General features: G+C 39.2%; 1 protein-coding gene across 1 annotated transcript in view; it reads right to left on the reverse strand.

The window, feature by feature from the left end:
- Window positions 1–12,500, reverse strand: part of LOC127654732 (potassium voltage-gated channel subfamily H member 7-like) — a 115,659-nt gene that overhangs the window by 44,469 nt on the left and 58,690 nt on the right. Inside the window, exon 6 of the mRNA XM_052142053.1 lies at window positions 7,742–8,167. Coding sequence (XP_051998013.1) covers window positions 7,742–8,167 — 426 coding nt within the window. The remainder of the gene's footprint in view (window positions 1–7,741; window positions 8,168–12,500) is intronic.

A 12,500-nucleotide genomic window follows, 5' to 3' on the forward strand; every position in this document is an offset into this window, starting at 1 on the left:
ATTGTATTACTATATTTCTACTGCACTCATGATGTCAGCATTGAGCAGAACTGCAGAAGGAATTGAGGGCACTCGGATTGAATGCGACAATAGACTGACGGTGGGACAGTGACGAATAGATCCAGCAGCTTTTTAAAGTGGCACCAGTACAGAGAGTTCAGGAGTCATCAAGCAGGTTTCAGTCTCCATTCTGAGCTTCCTTTATCCATTGTTTTGCAAGACATCAGTCAGACTACCAAAGGTCAGTGCTCTGAAGCACCAACCCTCAAGGGGTCTGATAAAAAGACATCTTTACTTTGCTTTTACTGGGTAGCAAATGAAGGCAATGTATCCAAACTGCCACCAATTATCCTTTGACAACACCAAGGATGTGGAGCTACATTTATCAAGGGTAGAGAAAGGAGAATGTTTCAACTAGAGCTTGATGATATATGAAATGTTTTGCTGCCGATATGAAGACAAATTGTCTTGACAAAGCATCTTAATGAGCTTTTTTGTTTGGTCATTACACTTCGATAGACTTTTCGTAACTCGGTCTTGCGACATTATGAAGCAGTTCAATGGAAAGAAGGAGGCGAGAACTGGCTTGACAATACGCTGTAGCTTGGTCCTCGGCCACTCCTCCACCCTCTAGTGGACGATGGCCGCGCCTCTCTGGGCGGATCGGAATCAGACCTCTAGCCCCTGGAGACCGAACGCCCCACCGCGTTCTTGAGGAACAAAAGGGGTCTCCCTCGCCCCTGGCAGCTGTTCTCCCACTCCAGGCGGTCGGCAGTGAGCCCCTCCCCACTCAGTTTCAGCGACTGGTAGGGGTCTCCTCCGCCCTTGGCAGTGGCCCTGACTGCTCCAGGCGGTCCGCTAGGAGCCCCTTCTCCCCTCACTGTCGGCGACCAATTCCTCCACTTCCAGGCTGCTCCATTGGGGTGGATGGTAGCGGCAAGAACTCCACTACGGCATATCCCTCCTCCTTCCCAGGTCTTCAGCACCACTGTAAAGCAGATCAATGGAAAGTTGGAAGTGAGAACCGGCTTGACAATACGCCGTAGCTTGGTCCTTGACCACTCCCCCACCTTCTAGTGGACGACAGCCACGCCTCTCCGGGCGGATCAGAATCAGACCTCCAGCCCCTGGCGGACGGAACGCCCCGCCGTGTTCTTGGGGAACCGAAGGGGTCTCCTCCGCCCCTGGCAGCGGTTCTCCCACTCCAGGCGGTCAGCGCTGAGCCCCTCCCCACTCAGTTTCAGCGGCTGGTAGAGGTCTCCTCCGCCCTTGGCAGTGGCCCTGACCGCTCCAGGCGGTCGGCTAGGAGCCCCATCTCCCCTCACGGTCAGCGACCAATTCCTCCGTTTCCAGGCTGCTCCATTGGGGTGGATGTAGCGGCGAGAACGCCACTACGGCATATCCCTCCTCCTTCCCGGGTCTTCAGCACCAGTGTAAAGCAGTTCAATGGAAAGGAGGAGGCGAGAACCGGCTTGACAATATAAATAATATTTTAATGTAAATCTGAAACCAAAAGACACAAACACACACATAGGACAGACAGCTGCCCGTAAACATTCTTTCTCTGTCGCACCACCATCCGCAGTTGGCCTTTATCCCTCTCGGAGGCTTGATTAGCCTGATAAGGGACCGGGTGTGTAAAATCATGACCCTGCCCTCCGCCCAGTCACAGACCTGTTTCAAGCGTTAAGGCATGTTTCAGTAGCAACTCTGATTTAGTAACAAAGTACACTTTGAATTTGAAGTCAGAACTGCCGTTAGACCCAAAACATACAGTATTCTTCGCAATTAGGTCAATGCAAATGCTTCTAGCTACGCAAGCCCTATTTTGTGCGGCATCGCATTCTGTAAACACTCAGACAGCAACAACGCAGTTCATTTCATTTTGGGTAAACTATTCCTTTAAGTATGTTCAACAGGAACTTAAGACTTGGAATGTGTTGGCCAAGCATTCGCATTTTTGTTTGTGTACTTGCATAAAGTATGTAAGTTGGTAAGTTCGATTCATTTACAAGAATCATTGGAAACTGTCCATTAAACCCCATAATTTACTTCGGTCAGATGCAAACACTAGGCGCCTGTGTTGTCATAAGAGTGTTCGAGCACTGAACATGTGCAGGCCGATATTACTAACCGTGCATACTTTGAACATGCAGTATGGAATTATTTGCACTAATCATTGAGTCCACAAGGTGGCAACGCTCACAGTTGAGCCATTACTGTCATGAGCAAGCACTAAAAAAAGATGTAATCGCCGCTAAACAACAAGAGATGAATGTGAAAACAACAACAATGGAGTAGTTGTATAATGTAATCCTGTCTCTCATATTGGTCGTAGTATGCATGTGCAAACCACCTGTGTATGCGTGCAAATGGAGTATACTTTGAAAAGCTAGAGTTCGAATGTACGCAGACACTAAGCATTCGCGTCAAAACCGAAGTATACTTTGGGCTTTAGATGTCCATTTAAGTCAGCTGTCTTATGCTATGAATTGGTATATTGGTGCATATAAATAAAACATTTTAAATACATTTTTTACTTGTGTTAATTTGATGAAAAACACATATTTTAAACTGCATTTTAATACTTTAAACATTTTAAATCTACTTGGCTACAATGTTAGTTACTTAAAAATAGTAAGGCACTACAAATGACTAATTATTTCTCTAGATCGTAATCAGATTACTTTACTGATTACTTTACTTTGAAATTACTTTCTAAAACACTTTTTAGCTCATCAAATTCAAAATAATATCTATACAGTATTTCTTGTACATTGTTATTTCTTGTACACTCATACAATAATTCGAGATAAATACACACAGTTTGACCTACCGAGATGCAACAGTGTCAGATGCACAAGTACCTGAAGTAAAAACAAGTGTCGATGCTGAAAGCTTGAGGTTTGTTAATAAGGTGATGTTCAAGGCTGTCAAGTTGCTCAAGTTCTATGGAGTTTGCTCTGATGGCACATTCCAGTAAAGCAAACGAGCATGAAACCACTATGAAGGAGATGTACACAAGAATATAGTACCTAAGCAAAAGCAACATACTTGACAAAGCCCAACAGAGTTGTCCATAGTCTAAAAACGCATCCCATGCCATCAAATAACAACATTTCCAGTAGGTCTTAATCTATAATACCATTCTTTAATATTTTAAAAGCCAGTATGTGTCTTGCGGGTCGTTTATCGCTTGGACAAGTTGCTGTTGTTGGAATGGGCCACAAAGCTGTGAAACCATATGCTCTGATGTGCCAGCTCACGATAGGCCATTGATGAGACATGCCCACATAAACAACCCGAGTGGCTTGCCAATGATTCACCCGCTGCCTGTAAGCTGTTCAAACATCAGTTTTCTGTTTTCTCATCCCTCTTTCTAATCGTCATCATTGATTCCCATTTGGTAAGCCACTAATCCAGATAAATGGATTCAGAAATGAAGGCCACTGAGAAAAAAAAAACAACAAAGTACATTCTGATATTGTAATCCCCGACTTGCTTAAATGGTTGCGCTCCAGTCGTAAGAATCAGCCACCCATTAGCGCTAAGTGCTTTTTGACCTCTTAAAGCAATAGATCTGATCTGATCTACATAATGGACATATAATACAAACAAACAACTAAATATATGGGTAAACAAATAAACAAATAATTTAGACAAGGGGTTTCAAACTTTCAGCCTGTGGGCCAGAGTCCGCCACGTTTCATTGAGTCTCTCAGGTTTTAATTGTTTATCCTTTAATCTTGATGGCAAATGTTTCAATATTTTGTTTCTTTTAATGTTATCTTGTACTTACAGTTAAAAAATATTGTATTCGCACACAGTTAAGGAGAATCACATTTCTCAAAATTAAATCATTTAAATAAATTAAGTACATAATTAAAAGCATTATGAACTGTTAAATAACTAAAACCAACCATTTTAAAATTACCATTAGCTTTGGGTTGATTTTTTTATTTTCATGGTTACGATTATCGGCATGTCACTCAACTGAAGTGGGCGTCACCATTCAAAGTTGATTTCTAGGGGCCACAGGACACATTTTTCCAGTTTTCCTGTGTAACATGCGCTAGACGAATGTCTCTGAAGACACGTCTCACTGATTTTATTTTTAAGACGTCATGTTACGTTTTTAAACTTTTTAAAAACTTTTTAAAGCACATTTCAGGACACCTGCATGCTATGCCATTGGTTGTGCAAGCTTTTTTTAATGCGCTCTGTGTGAACGGACTCTTAGTGAGTACAATTTTGAAAAAGAAATGCACAAAACTTGTGCATAAATCAATCCAAAACTAATAGTAACTCAAAATGGATGCAAAGATAGTAAAAATGAAACATATGGAACGCATATATTGATTTATTTAGTCATTTAATGATTTAAGTTTGAAAAAATTTTAATATGATATGTTAAAATATTTAATAATTCATTCAATGTTTTACAACCCCTTAAACTATTTGGACCCGCTGGTGAGATTAAAAGGGGGCGCTATATCGCGGAAAAAGTTTACGTTTAAAATGTTGAATTCTCCGTACATAAGTCAGGCATATGAGGTCTTATTTGAAAGCTTAGAATCTGAGCTGTTCAGTGATAACAGTCACTGTTGCATTTATGTTATCAACCAAATCAAAGGTATCAAATGAAAGCTCTGCTGAGCTATTGTTGCCTAATACCACAGGTCGAAAGATTTTCAAAAGAATCACAAAGTGAAATAGGATTTCTGTAAGTCATCAAATACAAACGTCTCTTTTATGCTCCGATATCTGCTGCTGTAAACCCCAAATAGCCAAAACAGTTTTTATGAAATGAGCCATTTTTTACTTGTCTGTGAGCTTGCTTGGCTAAATAATCTAATGTTATATCTAGGATGTCCAGAACAAATTATGCCATCCAGAAGGATGTTTTTGACTATTGATGATAAAATATATATTTAATCAAAAAGAAAAGGATCTCAGCTTTCTAATGGCACTTGGATTGAGCTTGTAGTCCACTCAGAGGCCGAGATATGCAATGAAACAATGAGGGTGGTGCATGAACTGAACGTTAGACTGAATGTCTATGGACGAGCACTAAAATGCGTTAGAGCGCCACCTACATTTCAGATCTGTATATTGGGATGGAATGCGATAGAGAAAAAAATATTTTTTCTAGTGCTCACTGCCATCTAGAGGAATGAAATAAGACTTTAAAAGTGAGGTAGAGTGCACCCGAATTAAATGGTTACAAATTTAGGAAAACAAAAAAAGTTTATTCTTTTTTTTTTTTACTTTCTGTTTATCATAAGACAATATTATTTGTGATTAATTGTACTCTTTTTTTTAGTAGGTTCTCTGAAAAATTAGACATATTGTTTCATATGTATAAATGGTGCGATTTTAAATTTATGTGCAAAAAATTGCGTGCGGCAGCCCCAAAATTCGTATATGAGTTAATATTTAGATATGTGGCCCTCCGTAAACAATTGCCTAATATACAGTGTTGTTCAAAAGTCTTAGACCACTACTGAAAATGTTTATATTTTTAGTTTTTCATTACAAATAATCAGCTCAAATGTTTGAGCAGACAATTTCATTTAAAATGAGTGAATTGAAATGAAGATTGTACAATATGCAGTTAACATGATTAATGTCACATGTGCTTATTTGAGCAATGGCCTAAACATAATGCAGAATCTTAAATCCTTCTTATGCGTTTAAGCCATAAAGGTTCTGAGTTTTAGAGGTTTTGAAATCCAATTTATTTATTTTGCTTGTTTAAATTAGATTTCGAATCCCAGAATTGTAATGTGGTGTCATACTTTTGGACCCCCACTGTATATATATATATATATATATATATATATATATATATATATATACAGGTGAAACTCGAAAAATTAGAATATCGTGCAAAAGTTCATTAATTTCAGTAATTCAACTTAAAAGGTGAAACTAATATATTATATAGACTCATTACAAGCAAAGTAAGATATTTCAAGCCTTTATTTGATATAATTTTGATGATTATGGCTTACAGCTTATGAAATCCCCAAATTCAGAATCTCAGAAAATTAGAATATTGTGAAAAGGTTCAGTATTGTAGGCTCAAAGTGTCACACTCTAATCAGCTAAACACCTGCAAAGGGTTCCTGAGCCTTTAAATGGTCTCTCAGTCTGGTTCAGTTGAATTCACAATCATGGGGAAGACTGCTGACCTGACAGTTGTGCAGAAAACCATCATTGACACCCTCCACAAGGAGGGAAAGCCTCAAAAGGTAATTGCAAAAGAAGTTGGATGTTCTCAAAGTGCTGTATCAAAGCACATTAATAGAAAGTTAAGTGAAAGGGAAAAGTGTGGAAGAAAAAGGTGCACAAGCAGCAGGGATGACCGTAGCCTGGTGAGGATTGTCAGGAAAAGGCCATTCAAATGTGTGGGGGAGCTTCACAAGGAGTGGACTGAGGCTGGAGTTACTGCATCAAGAGCCACCACACACAGGCGGGTCCTGGACATGGGCTTCAAATGTCAAGCGTCTTACCTGGGCTAAAGAAAAAAAGAACTGGTCTGTTGCTCAGTGGTCCAAAGTCCTCTTTTCTGATGAGAGCAAATTTTGCATCTCATTTGGAAACCAAGGTCCCAGAGTCTGGAGGAAGAATGGAGAGGCACACAATCCAAGATGCTTGAAGTCCAGTGTGAAGTTTCCACAGTCTGTGTTGGTTTGGGGAGCCATGTCATCAGCTGGTGTTGGTCCACTGTGCTTTATTAAGTCCAGAGTCAATGCAGCCGTCTACCGGGACATTTTAGAGCACTTCATGCTTCCTTCAGCAGACAAGCTTTATAGAGATGCTGACTTCATTTTCCAGCAGGACTTGGCACCTGCCCACACTGCCAAAAGTACCAAAACCTGGTTCAATGACCATGGTATTACTGTGCTTGATTGGCCAGCAAACTCGCCTGACCTGAACCCCATAGAGAATCTATGGGGCATTGCCAAGAGAAAGATGAGAGACATGAGACCAAACAATGCAGAAGAGCTGAAGGCCGCTATTGAAGCATCTTGGTCTTCCATAACACCTCAGCAGTGCCACAGGCTGATAGCATCCATGCCACGCCGCATTGTGGCAGTAATTAATGCAAAAGGGGCCCAAACCAAGTACTGAGTACATATGCATGATTATACTTTTCAGAGGGCCGACATTTCTGTATTTAAAATCCTTTTTTTATTGATTTCATGTAATATTCTAATTTTCTGAGATTCTGAATTTGGGGTTTTCATAAGCTGTAAGCCATAATCATCAAAATTATATCAAATAAAGGCTTGAAATATCTTACTTTGCTTGTAATGAGTCTATATAATATATTAGTTTCACCTTTTAAGTTGAATTACTGAAATTAATGAACTTTTGCACGATATTCTAATTTTTCGAGTTTCACCTGTATATATATATATAATTTTTTTTTTTTAATTTTCAACATGGCTTATTCAGGTCTAAAACAAGAATGTAAAATCTCAGTTGTTGCCATTAGGCCTATGTCATGATGACAAACAATCCATCAAAAAATTTTGGGTACACATTTGTTCTTAGATATAATATAGCTTTTTTATGTAATTCATGGTTGTAAAAACATCTGTATCTGTTTAAGTGGCCCTCGATGAAAAACAGCATGATGCTAGTGGCCCCCAGGTCATTTAATTTTGAGACCCCTAGTTTAGACTGTCAGTCAAGTGTGAACGGAACTAGATTTAGTTCTGGTGTCACTTACTTCATCTGATCCTGATCCAAATATGAGCAGGTCAAACGGTATCGCTGCCACCATGTCTATAAGGAACCAGCCTTTGAAATAATGTATAGCGATCTTCCCCGGATGGCTCACCACCTCCTCGTTCAAGTTCACATACGTTGTGCGAAAGTTTATTAGGATGTCAATGATGAACATGATGTCCACTATTAAGTCCACAATGTTAAGAGGGCTGCAGGAATATCCACACTTGCGTCGTTTCTGTTCCTCACTGTCATGCAGCAGGAAGGCTGCAGAATAAGGGGTTAAAATGGCTGTATAGATGACCAGCAGCAGGATAAGCCAGTCCCAGACCGCTTTAAAAGGGCTGTAGTGCAGAATGGTGAACTTGTCCATACGTGAGGCTTGGAGCTTGTACTCTGGTAACACATCTGCACCCAGTGACAACACCTGGAATAGGAAAGACAGGGAAAAACTTGAGTATCGCATCACTTGGAAAAATAGAAACTATTGTTATGATTTATGCATTTCAATTATACGACACATTTTCATCAAATTTAACAGAAAAGTCTTTAAATAATGCACATTTTACATACAGCTCTGTAAATGACAAAGCAACTATTAACTGTGGCATTAACTTGCTTAACCAAGAATAATTTTTATTCTTGGTTAAGCATGTTTAAATACATCTCATTTAAATCATTTCTTTATGAGTGACAGCAGGGAAAACATTGCTAAATGCAAATAATGACATGCATCTTATCATATAATGGTGCAAAGCTGTACAATATTGAAATAAATACACTTATCAACTTTTAAAATGGGGGAGAAAACACTTCCCATGTCTTTTGTTGTTTAGGTCAAAGGTTGTGCATCCACTCAAGCTCTGAGGTATTTTGAAGCAAACTGTCACTTGCAAAAAACTAACCAAAATACCTAAACACCCTTAAAAAAAAAGAAGCTAAATTGTGTTAGATAATAATACTTGACCATAATGTGTTTTGTGTAGTGAATTATTGGCTGCCAGGAGCATGAAACCATCGAAATTCAATTCAAAACACCAACATTTTAAATTTTCCATTTTATGGTATTGCTTGACACCTGTCAGTCACATGTCCACGGGTTTATTACTGTAATGCAGTACAATGCAGTCTTGCATATTTCCCTGCAGTTCTCATTTATTTCAATCTAACTGATGCAATATTTCATGGAAACTGTCAGCACGATTGAGCTTGTTCACATTTCGTCTCAGGGAGCCTCAGAGCATGACATAAATATTCACACAGTATATTTCTTTATAGTCACGCTGCACTGGTTCCACTTCACAAAGAGTCATCTTACAGTACATATACAGTAACCTCTTGGATAATAAAGAGAAGTTGTCATGCAAATCAGATTATTTAATACATGACTCTGCTCAAGGGTGCAATGGCAGACAAGACTTGCAAAATCTGACAGAAAATTATTTGAAACTTGACATTTATGTTACTATTCCCAATTGTTTTCTCTCTCTCTCTCTCTCTCTCTCTCTCTCTCTCTCTCTCTCTCTCTCTCTCTCTCTCTCTCTCTCTCTCCCTCTCTCTCTCTCTCCTCTTAAAGAGTTGAATGATGTATCTTTTTCTCTTGACTGGCTTTCACATGTCCAGATAGTTCACAGAACGAACAATGACGGTCAAAAGCCCCTTGACTGTCCTGAACGAGCTCTTCTGAAGTGACTAGTCATGTTGTTTGGATGGGCTATCATCGATCTGAGTGCTTCCTGTCTCCTTCACAGCTGGTCAAGAGGACACGTTTAAGATGAGGCTCGACTCAATTAACTTTCACTGGAGGACATTTCCAGACATTTTCTAACCTTGAAGCCAAACCACACAGCAGTATTGAGAAGTACTAAAAGTAGCAGCGCTACTGACTAAACTACTTTTCCCAGTAACATGAAAGTAGCTCCGCTGTTTACAAAACAGAGTACCTTTTTAAGTAACGAGTGACGGTGTAGTGCAACAAAAACACAATACCCCTGTTTTTTGTAACATTTAACTAGTTTCCATCCACTTTTCGTGCTGTTTTGTTGTCGACAAAGTGAAAATACGTAAAGAAAGTTTGCAAAATTTGCCGTCTTCTACTTGTTTCCATTCAAATGGCGTTATATCAATAGAAATGGTGTGCGTGATGACTTCATGCTTCACACTTTGTCGCATATGTTTTAGTTTATCGCAAAAGAAATATGCCCTTAAGCCGTTTCCATACATAAATGTGTTTATATCACTAATTGTGTACCTTTCGCCTCCCAGATATCCCTAGTCCCCCTAGTACTGTAGACTTTGTCAGTTTGATCCAGTCTGGCCATTCTCCATTGACCTCTCTCATCAACAAGACATTTCCATCTGCAGAACTGCCGCTCACTGGATGTTTTTGGTTTTTGGCACCATTCTAGAGTAAATTCTAGAGACTGTTGTGTGTGAAAATCCCAGAAATACTCAAATCTGGCACCAACAATCATGCCACGGCCCAAATCACTGAGATCACATTCTGATAGTTGATGTGAACATTAACTGAAGCTCCTGACCCATATATGGTTGATTTTATGTACTGCACTGCTGCCACATGTCCCACTCAATCTGGCAAAGATGGTATTTAGCTGGATTTTAGCTAGCTGACAAGAGCCCACAACCCCATTAAACCAGCCCTGCTAGGTTGGGAGACAAAAAAAAAAAGAAAAAAGCAATTTTTTAAGTTATCGTACATTTGAACCTAACACAGAATGTAAAAAGTGCAGGGCTCCTGCGCAAGATGCTGAAAAAACTGTAAGGCACAATGGTCAAAGACCTCGATCTAGTGGATGTTTACAGAGAATTCAAGAACAGCGCAGAATGACACAAAAAACAGGTTCGGTGTGAACGACCCCTTAGGCTGGTTTAAGCTGCATTTTAAAGCAGGGATATCTTCCACATAGTGAGCTACTTGTTATTAGTGAAAGGAATGTTCTGGATTTATTACAAGCTTATCTTAATTGACAGCATTTGTGACATAATGCTAATAACACACACACAAAAAAAAGTTTCAATTGCCGTTTCAATGAGGGATTTATAATAGAAGTGGGCCAGTCCATAAATGTTAAAATACTCACTGTTTCAAAAGTATAGCCACAAGACTTTGTATTGTACTGTCCTGTACTTTTTGCACACGTTTGCACGTGCACTTTATATAGGTATGTTATTCTATTTTTTTAGTGTGTACTCTCATGTGGTTCTGTGTTTGTCCTATGTTGTTATATGTAGCACCATGGTCCTGGAGGAACGTTGTCTCGTTTACTGTACTAACTGTATATGGTTGAAACGACAATAAAAACCACTTGACTTGAAGACATAAACATTACCAGATTACAGAGTTTACAGCAGGGGTGGGCAACTATTTTGGTAAAAGGGCCACATCGAGCTTTGCATGGGGGGGCCACATTGTATTCCTTTTGAGATACAATATTCTGCATTGATTTGGTTTTTGTATATTTTTAAGCCCAGAAATAGTTGTGTACTCAATTTTCTGAAGTGTATCTGTGACTAGTGGGACTATTCTGCAATCGTTTTGCTCTACAAAGGTAGATACTTTTCTATCAGGCATTAAAAAACTGAATAAAGGCGGAGCTTATACATTTATTTGACCATCTCTACTTCCCTGTTCATGTATTATTCAATTTAACAATCTCTACATCAGGGGTCTGTTTTAATATAAAAAAAATTAAATTTATAGAACTTTTAATGTTTGTCGCAAAGTGTGCGAGTTTACTTATTTTTTTCTAAAACATTACCCGTTTACATGCTAAAAGGGTCATGATGCGGGTCTCCACTATGGTTTGACTGTCAGCGGACTTGAGTGGCCGTATAACACTTTTCCTTGAGCAGAATAATGCACTACAGATCACTAAGTTTGTTCAAAGGGGAAAGCAAGAGATATAAATAGCGCACTCACGTGCATGGTTGCCAGATTGCACAAAATAAGTATAACATTCCAATTTGCGCAAGTATAAATCTCAAACTGGGAGTGTTTCGTCTCTTATCTGGCAACCCTGAGCATGTTAAACGCTTGTGGAGACGTGTTACATCCCAATGTAAGTTAACTGAAATATCCAATGAAAAAAAAAAACGCTTTTACGATAAACGAGCCGCGGGCCACATTAAACCATGTGGAGGGCCTGATCTGGCCCGCGGGCTGTATGTTGCCCATGTCTGGTTTACAGGCATTACATCATCAAAGTTGTAATATTGCATTTAACTTTACACAGAAAAGGTTAGCAAGCTATTTTATGACACTTAAATCATGTTAACACATGTATTGTTTATGTCTTGTGGCTATAATTTTGAAACAGTGAGTATTTTAACATTTATGGACTGGCCCCGTTCACTTTCATTGTAATTCCATCACTGTAACCCAGATTTTTTTACATTTTATTTTATTATTGAACAAACGAGGAACAAATTTTAAATATTCTTTGTGGTAATCAACATTATGCCTCAATATTGCATTATGCGGTTACTTTGTATCGAACCCGGAACATTAATTGAACTAATTATTAGGGTAGCTTGTCAGTAGTTGAACTACTTTACATTACGAGCAACTTCCAGCTTGACAAACTACAGTTTCAAAGTAGTTTCCCCAACACTGACACACAGTACACATTGTGAGCAAACACCTCGGTCTAGCTGCCAAGGACTGAAGGAGAAAGTTCAATTTACACTTGGTTTCACACACAGAGCCAACTGCAGTGCCACAGAATTGTGTTTTGCCAAGA

Source organism: Xyrauchen texanus, chromosome 14 (genome assembly GCF_025860055.1).
Source record: "Xyrauchen texanus isolate HMW12.3.18 chromosome 14, RBS_HiC_50CHRs, whole genome shotgun sequence".
Lineage (NCBI taxonomy): Eukaryota > Metazoa > Chordata > Actinopteri > Cypriniformes > Catostomidae > Xyrauchen > Xyrauchen texanus.